The sequence below is a fragment of the Beta vulgaris genome, chromosome 4 (assembly GCF_026745355.1).
Source record: "Beta vulgaris subsp. vulgaris cultivar EL10 chromosome 4, EL10.2, whole genome shotgun sequence".
Taxonomy (NCBI): Eukaryota; Viridiplantae; Streptophyta; class Magnoliopsida; order Caryophyllales; family Amaranthaceae; genus Beta; species Beta vulgaris.
In genome coordinates, this window is record NC_079205.1 from 49,159,880 (window position 1) to 49,175,709 (window position 15,830).

At 36.5% G+C, this 15,830-nt stretch overlaps 1 protein-coding gene across 1 annotated transcript; it reads left to right on the forward strand.

Moving 5' to 3' along the window:
• On the forward strand, positions 1 to 13,800 carry LOC104890989 (uncharacterized). Its single transcript, XM_010676617.4, has 19 exons — positions 1 to 229; positions 1,975 to 2,084; positions 2,879 to 3,037; positions 3,300 to 3,365; positions 3,491 to 3,580; positions 3,778 to 4,083; positions 4,447 to 4,544; positions 5,062 to 5,097; positions 6,198 to 6,318; positions 6,429 to 6,665; positions 7,345 to 7,440; positions 7,548 to 7,613; positions 7,816 to 7,854; positions 7,939 to 8,073; positions 9,411 to 9,772; positions 10,321 to 10,414; positions 11,673 to 11,864; positions 12,265 to 12,382; positions 13,280 to 13,800. Exons 2-18 carry the CDS (start codon positions 1,986 to 1,988, stop codon positions 12,361 to 12,363), a joined length of 2,295 nt encoding a protein of 764 aa, XP_010674919.1. The 5' UTR covers positions 1 to 229; positions 1,975 to 1,985; the 3' UTR covers positions 12,364 to 12,382; positions 13,280 to 13,800.
• Positions 13,801 to 15,830: the final 2,030 nt, after the last annotated feature.

Genomic DNA, 15,830 nt, shown 5'->3' on the forward strand with positions numbered 1-15,830 from the left:
GGAAAGAATGAATTAGTGTCATGGTCTTTCTCAATCCTGCATCCTTCTCAATTTTCTCATCACATATCTCTCTCTCTCCTCGGAACGAAAACTCTTGCCCACTTCCTCCCCACTATCTCTGCCGCCCTGTCGCCGCCTCATCCCCGCGCCTCGTCGCCTCCTTCATCGCAACCTCTTCTCCGCCACTTTTTCTCTCTCCTCGATTCTCTGCTCTGCTGATCTGCTACCGGTAATTCTTCTCCTCTCTCTCTCCGTTGAAATCTCAAAACTCCACAAATTGGGGTTTGATTTAAGTTTTTACTTCTGATTTCGTTTAGGTTTTTATGTCTAGAACAATCTACAATTCAATCGGAATTTGTTTATTAGTGGTGTAATTTGAATTGAAACTCGGAAAAGCTTTGATTATTTTTAAATAATTTCGAGATCATATTTGTGTTTTCCGTAGTTTTAATACTAAATTCAGGCTGATAGTAGGCCGGAAAGTGTAATTTTGATGATTTGACCGTCGAAATTCTTTAACGATGAAATTGGACTACGAAGTCGTTCATATGTGATAGAAAGGGTTTTACTTGTTATTTATATGGTAATTTTAGTTCGAAATGTGGTTAGACTTTACCAATGTGTGTTCATTGGTTGTGTTGGCATTGCTTAATTTTATTTATGCTGTTTGCCATTAAATGGTGAAATTTCGTCCGAAATTCCGAATACATGGGGGGAGCAACGACTTTGTAGAAGATAGGAATGGATCTTTGTTTCCTCTGTCAATTGGAACTTGGTCTCGATATTGAGTATAGAATGTAGTCGGTTTGTTCTTGTTCAGAAAGTGAAACTTAGCCCTAGTATGGAAGTACGAAGTAAAGTCGTTTTACTTGAGCAAGGCAAAAAAAAGCTGGCCAAGGGTAGTATCCCAGCCTCCTTCTAGCAGTGGATACTGCGGAAGATCAGTATTCAAATGTTCGATTCATTCCTTAAGGTGATCAAACCTATTTTAGTGTTGAATGGCAGAAGCTCTTCCCCGTTCAGTCAGATAATTTAGTAAAATATGCTTTGACTATATTCAAGATGGTGTTAAATCTTGGCCGCATCACTGCATTTTGCGACCATTGCATAAAGGTTTTTGAGGTTACTAAATCTCGGCTGCTGCATAGCGACGACTGCGACTGAGATGTGATTGTGCCACAGCTGAAAACCGTCCGCATTTACATGCTTATACAACTGTTGCTGCGATGGTGAGCTCGTCTGAGATTTAGAACCATGATAGAGCCTTGATTTCTGGCTTTTGTGCGTCCATATAGAGTTTTACTCTTGCAATTGGTGTGGCTTTATAGAGTGCTGCTGATTGCCATGATTGGGTGACTCTGTTGCTAAGTCTGTAAATCAGTAAATGTGCCTAATCCATCGAACCGAACATGGCACAAGGTTGCTTTTTATTATCATGAAATTAGATATGGAGGAAAGACTCCGTAGGTCCTAATCTTCTTTCCTTGGTTTTCTAAATGCTGTTGTGATCGCAGGAAGGTCTGACCCCCCCCCCCCCTACATATTAGGAAATTAGGAGTAAACAATGTAGGCTGAGGAGCTGGTTTGTATAATTTGTATAAAGTAGTGTTCATGGTAATTTGTTGCTATTATATACTGTAGTTTCTCTAGATGTAGGAATGATGGGGGAGTGAGTGTGCATACTACATAAGCATTCAGTTATGTTTTCCCCCAATTGGTATTTGATATAGAAAATGCTCGCAATGTGCTTTTATATAACTGTTCTAGTAATGACTAGGCTGAGAAATATTCATGATATTTTCTTACTAATTAGGGAGCCAAATAAGCTTCTACAAATAGAGTTTTGACCCCTCTCACTTTTAAGGCTAGTCTTTTCTTCATGATATATATAATAGTTAATAACCCCCAAGTATTTAAGACTTGTCTTTTCTTCATGATATATATAATAGTTAATAACCCCTAAATATTGCTTAGGTACCTCCGCGATGCATCGAGTCGGTAGTGCAGGGAATACATCTGGCTCAAATCGCCCTCGTAAAGAGAAGAGATTGACGTATGTTCTTAATGCTTCCGATGACACAAAGGTGCGTATATCATATTGATTTTTGGAAATGTATTGTATCGTACTATCTTACATTCTTCAATTCCTTTCTTGTGGAAGTCTACTCTTTCTGCCATTCGGTCATGGAAAAAGATACTGCCTACACTGTTCTGTTTATACTTTTGCACATCACAGTCCGAAATACCGTCTCCCAGAAAACTGGAATGCTTCAAGTATGAGTTCTTTTGTTAGATTTAATCTAATGTAGAGTTAGAAAATTGATTCCAGAGCCAATTTTCTTCTGTAGATGTAGATGGTTATTTTGGAATGGAGGTCGATCGGTTTGTGTGGTACAGTAGTGGGTCTTTAGGTGCATTTCTAATAATTTCGGGTAATACAGGTACTGGAGAGTATTCAGTAGGGCACGAGATTCTGTGGCTGTTTTCTGTTCTGTGTGATGTGGCTGGAAAGGAGGGTAGGAGCTTTATTGCATGTCTTTTCTGATGCCTTTCTAGGTTTTTTTTCCCTATAATCTCCCCTAAGGTTCATCGTCGTTGGCCTTTGTACTCTCAAGACTTGTCCCTTTCTTATGTAACACTTGATTGGAGCTCTTTAAGCCTTTTAGTTTGATTTCTATGGAGTTATGTTCCTCTAAGCATTTCCTTTTCTTCTTCTGTAAGGGATGAATTTTTCTTTATAATATAGCTTTTCTCCAATGTGTCCAGTTAATGCATTCTTTTTGAAGAAATTTGTCAAGTTATACTTTTTATGGCTTATCCTTTCTATTATTGATTGTGTATTGAACTGGGTTGTGTTGCGTTACTCATTTCCTTATAGCATTCTGCTGGCGTAAATTGTTTGGCTGTGTTGAAGTCAAATGGTTCTGGTAGGAGTGAGTACTTGTTTACTGGTAGTCGTGATGGAACATTGAAGAGATGGACTATAGATGAAGAAGCAGCTAGCTGCTCTGCTACATTTGAATCTCACGTTGATTGGGTACCTTCTTTAACTGTTCTTTCTATGATAATTGATTTCTATTGTAATCCCTTGGATCTGTTAGTACCTCATTTTGATTTATTATATATTCATGTTTTCCTATCTTAGGAATTAATTTTAAATTTGAGATGCACCTTATTAGGGAGAAAACAAAATGCAAAGATCAGCAGGATGATGCAACTTTCTTTCTCCCCTTGTGTGGGAGTTTCTTTCCTGTATATGCCGGGCTTCCACAAATTTATAGTTTTTTTTGTATGTGCAGGTGAATGATGCTGTCCTTGTTGGTGACCACACGCTTGTGTCATGTTCTTCTGACACTGCTCTGAAGGTTCGGCATACTTAACAAAGTTGTTCTTGTTTCTTCTTTATTTATTATTATATAATGCATTTATTATTTATCTATTTATTTTAAAGCTGAGGCTTAATGTTTTGGTATTCGATATTATGCTGCAGACATGGAACTGCCTGTCCGATGGTGTTTGCACAAAGACGTTGCGTCAGCACTCAGATTATGTTACCTGTCTTGCTGCAGCAGAAAAAAATGTATTTTTTTTGTTCATTATGTTGCAGATAATAGAATTGCATCCATTACTCAATGTCATTTCTTTTTTTTCCTGTCTCGTATGTACATAAGTACTTAATAATATATAAACTTATTGACATATTGGCATATTGGCATCAGGCTTTCATATATTATGATTATCATTTCCTGATTCTCTAGTAGTATTCATGCTTTTTAGAGCAATATTGTTGCCTCTGGTGGTCTCGGTGGGGAGGTCTTCGTTTGGGATATTGAAGCTGCAGTCGCTCCAGTTTCTAAGTCAAATGACAGTGCAGAGGAAGAGGCTCCGAATGGAATTAGTGGTGGCGGGAGTAATGTGCCAATCACTAGTTTACGTACCATCAATTCCAGTAATAGCATCTCTTTGCATTCTACTCCAAATCATGGATACATTCCTACTGCTGCCAAAGGCCACAAGGAGTCGGTGTATGCATTAGCGATGAATGATGTTGGTACCATACTAGTATCTGGTGGAACCGAAAAGGTAAAGCTGATGCTTATGCTAGTTTCACTGTTTACTTTGTCTCTCTGCATGATCCAGGATGAATATAATATATAGTTAATTTCTTAGAAAGTAGAAAGTCTGGTAGAAGACTTTATGGTGAAGAGACTAAAAGGCTGAATCATCGGAGTATAAGATCACATTCAAATCTCAAAAGAAGCTGCTTTAATGCTCTTGTTTTCCTATCGACATCATGATGTTTAGTCATGTTAGAAGCTCTGTCACATACTGCACTTTCTCTCTGAATTTTTCTATTAAAATAAAAGACAAATACTTTGTTGATTCATCAATCTATCAATGTCATCTATATCAGGTTTCCTTTAAATCTATCATGTTTTTACACAGGTTGTGCGTGTTTGGGATCCAAGATCTGGTACTAAGACCATGAAGCTGAGGGGACACACAGATAATGTTAGGGCTTTACTCTTGGATTCTACGGGGAGGTCTGTTAACTGCCTCCAGGATTTTCACTTCTGATATTTTACTTTCTGCCTGTAGATGCGAACCCATATTTTGCATGATTCATCTTTGACCATAACTCATTGTGCCAATTTGATTGCTAAAAAAGTTGTGGCTTTTCGAACTGATATAGTTAACGAAGATCCAGTATGCTCAACTTCACATTTTGATAACATTTAAATATGATGGCATTTATGGCAAATATGAGGTTCTTACACTTTAGGAATCACTTGATTTCTATTCTAGTTGTTAAATATATTCCCTCTTCAGTTTTTTTTTTTTTTTTTTTTGAAAAAGGGAATTTGTTTTGGAAAAACCTGTCCTTTTTTCTCCTTATGGAGGTCTTTTACTTTGGATGTTGTTGCATATTTTTTGTTTCAATGCTTCTCAGGGAAGTCTTCAAAATTGCTGTGAATGGAAAATTGGTTATTATAGTTAATGAATGAATTTATTCCCTCATCACTACGAACCTTATAAATTTGTATTTCTTTGTTTATGCAGGTACTGTTTGTCCGGTTCTTCTGATTCTATGATCAGGTATGCTCATGCCCCTTGTTTTTTAACGTATCATGTGTGTTTGGATTTCATTTATGTACCACTTTTGCAGCAGCAATATGCCAATTCCAATCTCACAATGTCCAAATCATCTTCTTTAGTGTGCCAAGCAAGATAATTTTTTTTCAAAATTATTGAGAATAGGGTCCAAGGGCCTATGGTAATAAGTTATTTGTATTTCAGAAAAAGATATTTAATTTTTAAAGCATAATTCTCGTTAATATTTGATCCCATAAAATAACCAAATAATTACATTAAAGTGACCATAAGTTTAAAATGATAAGATATGATGATTTCGTGTAGCTAGAATTAATTTTTGGGACGCATTATATTGTTGACTATATCTATCCTCTCTACGTATTGACACTCAAGAAGCATTTGTATTTTGTTCATTTTTCGATCTGTTGTGTTATAGGAGTTCTTTTATCTTTTCCTTGATTTATGGTGGGTGTACGGTTCCATAGTTATATTTTCTTTTGCTGCTGGACAAAATTTGTTTTCTTATACACTCAGGATAATTTGCTGAAAGTAATACCATCATTTTTGTGGTATGTGCAAAAAAGAATATGCATCTGGAAACTCCGAGCCTGTGATACTTGGACTCATAAGTTGACCTAGTTTTACTCGTATCAACACAACTTGAATCGGGTGTGGACGTAGCATACTTGTCGGACTTGGGGGAGGGGTGGAGAGATAATGGATGCGTTTAGGACCCAACTAGAGAAATTAGAGTGACCCCTCTCTCTCTACAAAGCCTTAAGACTCAACTTCTTATACCAGGATTACTATTTACTAGATTACTAGGACCATATGATAGTAACTGGGATGTCATATACCCTTTTGTGATAAGTTTGTGAGCGATATTTTATCCCTTTAGCTCCTTCACCTTTTACCCTTCTGCTTTCCATGTGGTATATTGATTATTAGTAGCTGAATTTGAGTTTCAGTCTTTACAAGCCTTGTCGTATGTAGCCTATGTTTTAGTTGTGGATTGAAACTGTCAGTTGTAATTTCCAAGTTCTTAAGAAGTTATTGTTGTGACTTTCTATTTTGTGTTGGTTATTGTCCATGTTGACTTGTAGACTCTGGGATCTTGGTCAGCAGCGCTGCGTGCATTCATATGCTGTTCATACAGATTCTGTTTGGGCGCTTGCCAGCACATCATCATTTAGCCATGTGTACAGTGGTGGAAGAGATCAGTCTGTGAGTATTTGACTATCCTACTTCACTGGCCAAGCTTTGTTACCCCTGTCTATTTTTTGTTTGAAAGCCTTCTCATATGTTTGATATGCTATTTCTTTTCTATGTTACAGCTATATTTAACAGACTTGTCCACTAGAGAGAGCATTCTGCTTTCTACCGAAGATTACCCAATTTTGCAATTGGGGCTCGATGATGAAAGCATATGGGTTGCAAGTACAGATTCTTCGGTGCATAGGTGGCCTGCTGAAGGACACAATCCTCAGAAAATGTTCCAAAGAGGAGGTTCCTTCTTGGCTGGGAACTTGTCGTTCTCAAGGGCCAGGGCTTCTCTCGAAGGATCTACCCCTGTATGCTTTTTGTACTTCTCTTCATTTCTCACTATATCTCTAGTAATTATTAATTTATGTTGATACAGTCCTTTTTACTATTTACCACTAGCTGTAATTGAATTTTTTATGACTAGCTTGACATGTCAGGCCTGTTCTGACATTGGAAAGAATTTTAATGTGGTCTTGATTGACTGGTTGTACTGGGATCAGAAGAGTAAAGTTTACCTTGAGTTGACCTAAATGCTCACCATATTGCTAAGCCTGTTAAGAATTTTTGGAAATTTTGCAGAATAATTGAAGCTAATGATTAGTTTGAGTTTCAGAATTTCTGAGTGTTGAAAAATGGAATAATTGGATGGCCAAGACACGTTAGATGCCGACCTCATGAACATGTTATGATGTGGTAGACTTTCATTTTTCCTCTATGTGCCATACTGCCATTTGAGGTCAATTTAATCATTAGTTACTTCTTCATGCTGGCTTGGATGCTTTCTATTTCATCTAGCTTATCCTCTACTGATTTGATGATGGATCTCTAGCTTGTTTCTGTGAATGTGTGAACGAATTGCATCAGCATTAAGTTCAACGTAATACCTCATCTTTTACATATAATAGATTTTTGTTAACCCGTACAATTGTCAGCCTTTCTCTTAATACAATGGTTTCTTTTACTTGTCTCACTGCTTATACTTGCCAGGTTCCAGTTTACCGGGAGCCAACACTTAAGGTTCCTGGAATCCCAGCTATTGTGCAGCATGATATATTGAATAATCGAAGGCATGTGCTTACCAAGGTATATGATCATACCTCTTATCTGGAGATTATGCATGCCTCATCATCGATACAATCTGCTTGTGACAGCATTAGAGCAGGCTAATATTCCTCTATTTTGAATGGCAGGATACAGCTGGCTGTGTGAAGCTATGGGAGATCACGAGGGGTACTGTAATTGAGGATTATGGCGAGGTGATGTGACTTCATATCTGCTATGTTAAACTGTGATACTTTGTAAAGCTTTCTTAGTTACTTAGGTTCCCTTGGCATATCATCACATGACTTACTCATTGAAAGAACTAAAAGAACTCTTTGCTGTCCTATTTTTTCTTTTATATGATCTTTGAGGGATTACCGACCCCTATACTTTGTTTTGGTTTTTTAATTGCTTCAGGTATCATTTGAGGAGAAAAAGAAAGAGTTATTTGAAATGGTTAGTGTTTAAATGTTCCGCTGGATCCTAAATTTATTTGTGCTTTGCTTCTCTCTTTATATGGTGTTTCTTTTGATTCTGTAGGTGAGCATTCCTGCATGGTTCACCGTAGATACCAGGCTCGGTAGTTTGTCTATCCATCTGGATACACCACAATGCTTTTCAGCAGAGATGTATTCTGCTGATCTGAACATTGCTGGAAAACCTGAGGATGATAAGGTACAGCTACTCTCTCTTTTCCACAAATTTTTAGTGGTATGTACACTATCGTAGATCTAGAGTTGACATATTATAGACTAGCCTTATATGCACGCAATGCGTGCGAAAGCATATAGAAAATTAAGTTAATTGTATAGAAGAACTGTCTTTGCATTTTGTTTTTTCAAAAAACTGCTGTTCAGTTTACTTGTGGTACTTTTTTCTTTTTCCCCCCTTTTTCGTTTAAATGAAACAGATAGTTATCTCCTTATTTTTTATTTTCATTTTTTATATTTATTTTATTTTTATTTTTTGGTGTCCCTCGTGTGTTACCATATATAATAAGGATAGATATTCCATTTATTATCATGACAAGTTGAATTAATTTTATCCTAGTAATGGCCACACAGGTAGAGAATGTGTATTCTATGTAGGGGAAGCTTTGAATTGAGTTCTTTACTTCTTTTTACTGTATGTGGCTTTTAGTTTATCTGTAGCTTGCTGATATGATATTGATAAGTCAAAGAGACTTCACAAAAACCAGGGTGTAATTTGGTGTGCTAATCCACAGTGAAGACCTAAACTAAACAATTTGATGATCAAACAAAACCAATCTCTTGCGATATTTTTTTGCTATATCCTGTACAAATAAATGGCTCTAAACATTCATGAAGATTACTTGGATGGGTGGAGGGAGCTAACAATGATATGAAGATAATGGGTTTGCAGAAGCATATAGCACCAGATATAATTGAATTGAGCAAGATAATCTTTATGAACAGCCACATATGATAAAATTTCAGTGCATATAGGCAATATAGCCAACGTCATCATTTGATATCAAGGCTTTGGCATCATTTAGTTGCCTTAGTGTAATGACTACAATAATGGGTTTTAAGTCTAAGACCTTGCTTTCATGATTTAGCATCCTATAATAGATCTTCATCTTGGACTTATGCAAGGGTATTAAAACAGCTTAAAAATTTATTGTAGTGTTACAGCCTATTTTGTTTACAATTTTTTTTTTTTTTGATACTATTTCACTGGTCTAATTGAGGTTTTGTTTTCAATGGCTTGAAGTGATTAGCATATCCAATCTGTTGCCGCAGGGTAAGGCTGTGTACTTTTGACACCCCCCCCCCCCACACCTTGCTTTTAATGGGAATCTAGTAACAAACATTGGGGTAATGTTATTGTGGATTGGAAAACATAACTCAACTGTTGGGGATTGCTAATATATACATGTTGCTCATCAAAAGGATGATTCTTCAACTGTTGGCATAGAAGAACTTTGTGGTCAGCATGTAATGTTCTATGTATTGTATTGATGCTAAGAATTGGATAATGACAATTTGCAGGTTAATCTAGCTCGAGAAACACTTAAGGGCTTGTTAGCTCATTGGTTGGCAAAAAGAAAACAAAGGTCTGGATCTCAATCATCAGCAAATGGAGAAGTTCAATCAGTGAAAGATGTCTCTGCCAGGAGCATAACGCATTCAAGAATTGAGGTTGATGGTAGTGCAGAAAATGATTCAATGATATATCCTCCATTTGAGTTTTCTGCTGTATATCCTCCTTCCATTATTACCGAGGGTTCTCAAGGGGGTGCATGGAGGAAAAAGATAGCTGATCTGGATGGTACTGAAGATGAAAAGGATCTCCCCTGGTGGGTTATGGATTGTGTTCTGAATAATCGTCTACCTCCCAGAGAGAATACCAAGTAATTTCCTGCTAATTTGTTTGTTAGTTATGGCAAATGATTATATGACTGAGCTAAATTATGGCTTCAAAGAACTTGCCCAACTCACCTGTTATATGCCCGGGCTCTGACTAATTGGCTTTCTCTTATAGCAGTTTATCTTCTGTTTCATGGTTAGTCTTTGGGAGATCTAGTGAATTGATCAATCATTATAGTGTATTGCAAACTAGTAGCTTAGGTGTTTATGTTGAGGTGGAGACGCTTGTTCTATATGCTGTCTGTTTGCAGTACGCTGTATTGTTACTGCCTTTTGGATTTGTTCACTGAAAGTAATGAGATTTGAGATATAATTTCTGATTATGCATGCTAAAGAGGTGTCCTCTTTTGAAGCCAGAAATACATTCAGCCATAAGAAGCCTGCTTTGGGCTCTCTCTTGTCATTTCCCATTTTCCCTTGTGTCAAATTGTCAACAGCAAAAGTGCACTCTGCTATTTTTTTTGGGCGCCACCTGGTTCCGTAAGAGCTTACTTGTAGTCAGATGATGATGCATTGGGGTGTATATTTGCAGGTGTAGCTTTTACTTGCATCCATGTGAAGGCTCTACTATCCAAATTTTGACCCAGGGGAAGTTGAGTGCTCCTCGTATATTAAGAATACATAAGGTCAGTGTTACTGTCTTTTTGGTCAAGAATCAAGACGTTTCTTGTTCGTTACAGCATGCAGTGTGTGTATTTTGATATTTGTGTCATGCTGAGTTGCTAGATCTTTTTTTGTTGAGATTAAGTTTTGCTTTGTTTTTACACTGAATATAGAACTTTGTTATATTTGATTAAACAGTAAAATGAAATGTAGTCCGTTTTCCACTTCTTGCTTGTCTTTGTATTTTTTCTCTCCTACTTTCATCTGCTAATTTTCTGTCCACCCGGGTAAAGTCTTCTTTCTCAAACCTCAAGATACCACCCTATGACTCCACATCTGGCGCACTGCTAAATTTTGCTCCTTCCCTTGCTCCCTTCTGACTCCATAATTGAGCTTCTGCAACCACTTAAAGCCACTAACTTCTGTTACTCTGGAATTCTTTCTTTCTCTCTCCTACTATCAATGAAATACATAACCTCTGAAGAAAGCAAATTCCAATATCAGTTGAATATAACTGGAAGCAGTATAATCATTGCGCAATTTGCACTTTATTAGCTCTCTCTGCTGATTTCGACTTGTGAATCCAGATCAGACCCAACAATTAATCCAATAAAACATATCAGAAAGTAACATAATTGAAGAATAAGAAGCAACCACCAACTTGAACAAGGCTTCCAGCTTCTAGACTTCTCTTCTTCTTCAATTGCATATCTAAAGCCTCTATTAATGCCAGAATTCATCATGCGTATTTTTGGACCCTATGTGACCACTATGGTTTTACCCAAGGTAGTAGTCACACTGTTTATTGTTTGAATGATTATGCAAAGTCAGGTTAGCTGCTTATACAAAATTTGACATACTGCTCCTCTTTTACTAGTAGAGTTTAGCACCTTTTTCTGAAAAGATTGATCGGAACTCATGATATATCTAATCTGATAAGTACACTTGTATGGTTTAATCATCTGAAAAATTGTTTTCTAGCAAATTTGTCTCAGCTGCTCATTTCAGTGCTTTCATGTTTCCCTCTAAATATGGGTTACCTTCTCTTAACCCTCCAACAGCAGGCAATAGGCCCTAGTTAGCTTGTGGACATATTACTTCCATTAATCATGTTGAATGTTTCCCTATTTCTTTAAGTTATGCCAAAATATCAGTATCATTTTTATTTTTATTCCATATATAGCATGCACGAAGATGATGTATTTGCTAATATGATTTCTTGAAGGTTTAATTGAAATCTACTGATGTCTTGGATCTACTTTCTCTACTTTTATTTCGTAGGTTATCAACTATGTTGTTGAAAAGATGGTCCTCGACAAATCATTGGAGGGTGCGGCTGGAGATGGGACATTTGCTCCCGGATTGGCTGGAGGACCCTTGCAGCATTCAACAACTGGAGGAGATGCTCTTCGGTCGGGTTTGAGACCTTGGCAGCGGCTAAAGCCTGCCATTGAAATCTTGTGCAATAATCAGGCATGTTAATGCTTTAAGCAAATCATAGTTTTTCATATTCCATCATTGGTCTTACCTCTATATTTTATCTAGTACTACATTTAAATACAAGGAAAAATATTCTATAGGGTATAGTGGTATACTCTCTTGTATCTGGCCACTTGTCTGAATCTTAGATCTGGATTGATGTGACCTTTTAACTTTTAACACATGAAGTAATTTTTTACTGAAAGGTATTGGATTTTAATTTATCTTAGGTAGTTGTAGGTTAATAACTATGCCTTCACTAATTTTAAACTAGCCACTGTCTGTGTTGAACTTGAATCTGAATATAGGTGTTGAGCTTTTTGTTTATCAATCTACTGATGGAGGTAACATGAACATTTATCTTTTTGCCTTGAAATTGGATGGCCTATTTCAGGTATTATTGCCTGATATGAGTTTGGCGACCGTACGAGCTTATGTCTGGAAAAAACCTGAGGATTTGGTACTTCATTATCGTGTGATGCAGGGAAGGTGACTTTACTGAAAGCCACAAGGTGCGTTCTCTTTTAATTTAACTACTGCTCAAAGGATAGGTGTCATGGTTACTTTGTTCAGCTTTTGCCTGTATGGGTCTGCTGCTTTCAGTTAGCTTGTAGGTTAAAAAATTATTATTATTTTTTTGAATCTTGATTTAACTATGGTATCATTTTAAAATGTTCTAAATGCTCTCAGTTCTTCTTTGTCCTATATTTGTCGAGTGATGAACACTTGCTGTTATCAGTTTATTAGTGTCAATGTGGTGTGGAAAGATGTCACTAGAAAAGGAAAAACTAATTTATCATGCATACAGCGCTGGTTGCTGGTTGGGCCGGTTTGCTGGCTCTGTATGAATTAGCAGTTTTTTATCCCTCTGACCCCGTTTTTTATCCAATGTGGAGTATTATGCATTTAAATCATTGTAGCTATACTATCTTTCCGTTTAAAATTGATATCATCCTAATTCTTTGATGAGAGAAGCAGTAAGAGTGAGGAGTGGAGGATAAATCTCTTTTTTCCACACTTGAGGAGTTGAGGTAGTGGGTTCGAAACCCCCTATTATGACGATGATGCCATGATGTAAGTAGAGAGCTATAAGAGGGGAGAGTGACACGTTGCAGATTGCATACATTTCCCACACTTTTTAATACTCCATAATAGTAGAGTGGAGTTAATGAGTGATCACAGGCAACCATGATTTTTCCTGCTTCAGTTGTACAGAAAGATGGTATCTGTCTGATGGACTCTCTGCTTTCTCACTCTGCAATTTAGTTGTTTGTTTAGTGTTGCAACTTCCTGCATTTCGCAATTATTGTCCTCCATTCTTTTTTTGGTAATTTCAATTTGATTGCCTTAATTGTCACTTGTTTCATAATTAGTTTTAAATTTTTCAATTTTTTTAATTATATGTGCAGGTTAGGACTGTCGGTAAAGGATTGCAATGGAGCTAGCTGTGTTAGGTCATGGTTTATATATCATGGGTTGCTTATATTGTTCGGATATGTCGAGTGCTTCATTGTATATTGGAGAAGAAATTTGATTGCTGGATTTGGCAGCGTTCTCAGGCGTTTCTTGAGAAGTTTCTGATCGGCATTTTCCATTGTCGGAAATGTTGCAGAATCTGAAGCTCCTATAACTGAAATACATACGAGCTTTTGTGGATACTGCAACCCTTATTCGTGGAGACTGCTCAGCAAAATTGAAGAAATTCTGTCTTGTGTAGAGAGCCAATGCAGTAGAGCTGTGAATTTCTAGAGGAATGGGATCAGGAATATGATATCAAAAGCCTTGTAGATTTGTAACTTAAGGAGTTAAGGTGTTTCAGTCATAGGAAATAGAAAGGAAGCAAAGCATCTATGAACCAAAAATATTTGTCCTGCAAATAAATCAGTGTTCATTTTTCTGCACAGTTATTTGGTATATATTTATTTTCTTAGGTTTTTTTGTCCATCTTTCATTTTTATTTTGGTTGGGACTTTTTTCTTTTATCGGGCGTATACGTTTCTTTTGATGTTTCGGTCCACATTTGCGTGGGAGAAACTCAAGAAAGGTTCTTCGAAACATTTTTTCCAGGAAATAAATGAATCAAGTATTATGCCTTCTTGCTAGCTAGGTGGGTTAGAATTCGACAGCACTCGATGTTTTCTTTGAAATTTAGCATGTGTCATGTGAGGATCCTTTTGTAGAAAGTCCTTTTTCTAAAATGAAAAAAAAAATCTTTTGGGGGGAATGAAGAGACAAAAATGAAAAATTAGAGAAGGAAATAAATTTTGCATTTACTTGGTATTTAAGCAATTCTTTTTTTTTTGGAAAGATAGGGTTTACAATAACTTATCATGTACCAAAATCATATGATATAGGTAGTTTTTATTTGATATGGTTAGTTTGTATTTGATATAATCAATTTTTATATAAGTCAGGTTTTTTAATGATATGTAATTAGTTTTTGTGTGATATAGTCAATCTTTTGATATAGTTGTTTTTTATTTTTAATATAATCAGTTTTTATGTGATAAGGTCAGTTTAGATGCACAATAAATTATTGTGATCCTGGTCCACTTAGGTTACAAAGTGACAATAGTTAACCTTAAACAATTGTCTTGTTTGACTTTTAAACTTATCAATAGTTGATCGTAATTTTTACCAATATTATTTTTAGTTACATAATATTTGTCTAACTTAATTTAACCTTTGAATAGTTTTACTCATTTCACGAGTAAAAGTACATTTTAATTTTGAAAATTGTGCCTTACACAAATGTTGAATATTTGTTGTACTTCTAACTACAACAATTAATTGTTTATTTTCGCGGCCTACGTAAATAAGAGCAAAACATTATTTGAAAAACAACACTAAATTTGGAGTTGTATTACAAAAAAACTAGACATTAGTAAAGTGGGGCATAGCAAAACAACATTGATTTCACTAAAATGTGCATGTGGTCTTAGCTTTTAAACATTGTGTCTTAGGGAAAAGAACATAGTAGTAACTAGTATGTTGTGTAGTTTCTCTTTCTAAAAGGAGACCATCTCTCTCTAGGAAAAGGGAGTGTTTTGACTAGAATATTTTTACCACCCTCATCTTTCTTGATAACCTTCTCCAGTATTCCATCATGAATAACCTAAACAATCCAAACCTAGTAATCAACCTCAACCAATCAGAAGGCCAAGAAGCGGGAAATCTTCGCAGAATGGGTATCCAAATTGAATCAGAAGAACATGATACTACTCAGGAGGACTATATCCTCTACGATTCAGTCCTAGGTAAGGTAAAAGATATCAGAGAATTCACTGAAAACCAAATAGCGGAATGGGTAGCAACTAGATGGACTACTCACGATGATATCCAGGTCAGAAAAGTAGGTAAAATTTTCTTCTTTCTATGTTCTGATGCTCGAGATAGAGCAAGTCTCATCGACCTAGGATCTGCAAATTATCAGGGAGCTCTTTTCCTGTTCACAAAATGTAATCCTCAGGACTCTTTTAGTTCCCATTCTTTCCAAAGGGCTCCTTTATGGATTAAGGTAGAAGGTCTACCACTTATGTACAACAAAATGAGTGTAGCAAGAAGAGCGTTAGAAAAATTAGGGAGAGTCCTTTACTTTGATAGCGTTTCATTAACTGATGGGTTTAAGGACTATATTAGAGCCAAAGTTGTCATCCCCATCAATAATCCTCTTGTTCCAGGGATGTTTTTCAATAGGCAGGAAGGGCCTAGAGAATGGGTAGACTTTAGATACGAAGGAGTCTTTGTGTATTGCTCTAAATGTGGAAGAATTGGGCATAGGCGCCCACGATGCAGGATTCCCATAGCTATAGCTCAACGTCACTTCGAAATGGTTTTAGAGGATATAGGGCAAGGAATTTTTCTACCCATTATTTCACAGAATGTCATCCCTCTCTTCACAAATAAGCTCATAGGTCTAAAGAGAGTTGAAAGAAATAGAACAACTCCAGTTAACCTAGT

Bases quoted from the DNA above. Each gene is read 5' to 3' on its own strand.
- LOC104890989 (XM_010676617.4), top strand. From the start codon at position 1,986: ATGCATCGAGTCGGTAGTGCAGGGAATACATCTGGCTCAAATCGCCCT. The intron at 7,614-7,815 runs GTGATGTGACTT...TAATTGCTTCAG, and splicing joins TAATTGAGGATTATGGCGAG to GTATCATTTGAGGAGAAAAA. The intron at 10,415-11,672 runs GTCAGTGTTACT...TTTATTTCGTAG, and splicing joins GTATATTAAGAATACATAAG to GTTATCAACTATGTTGTTGA.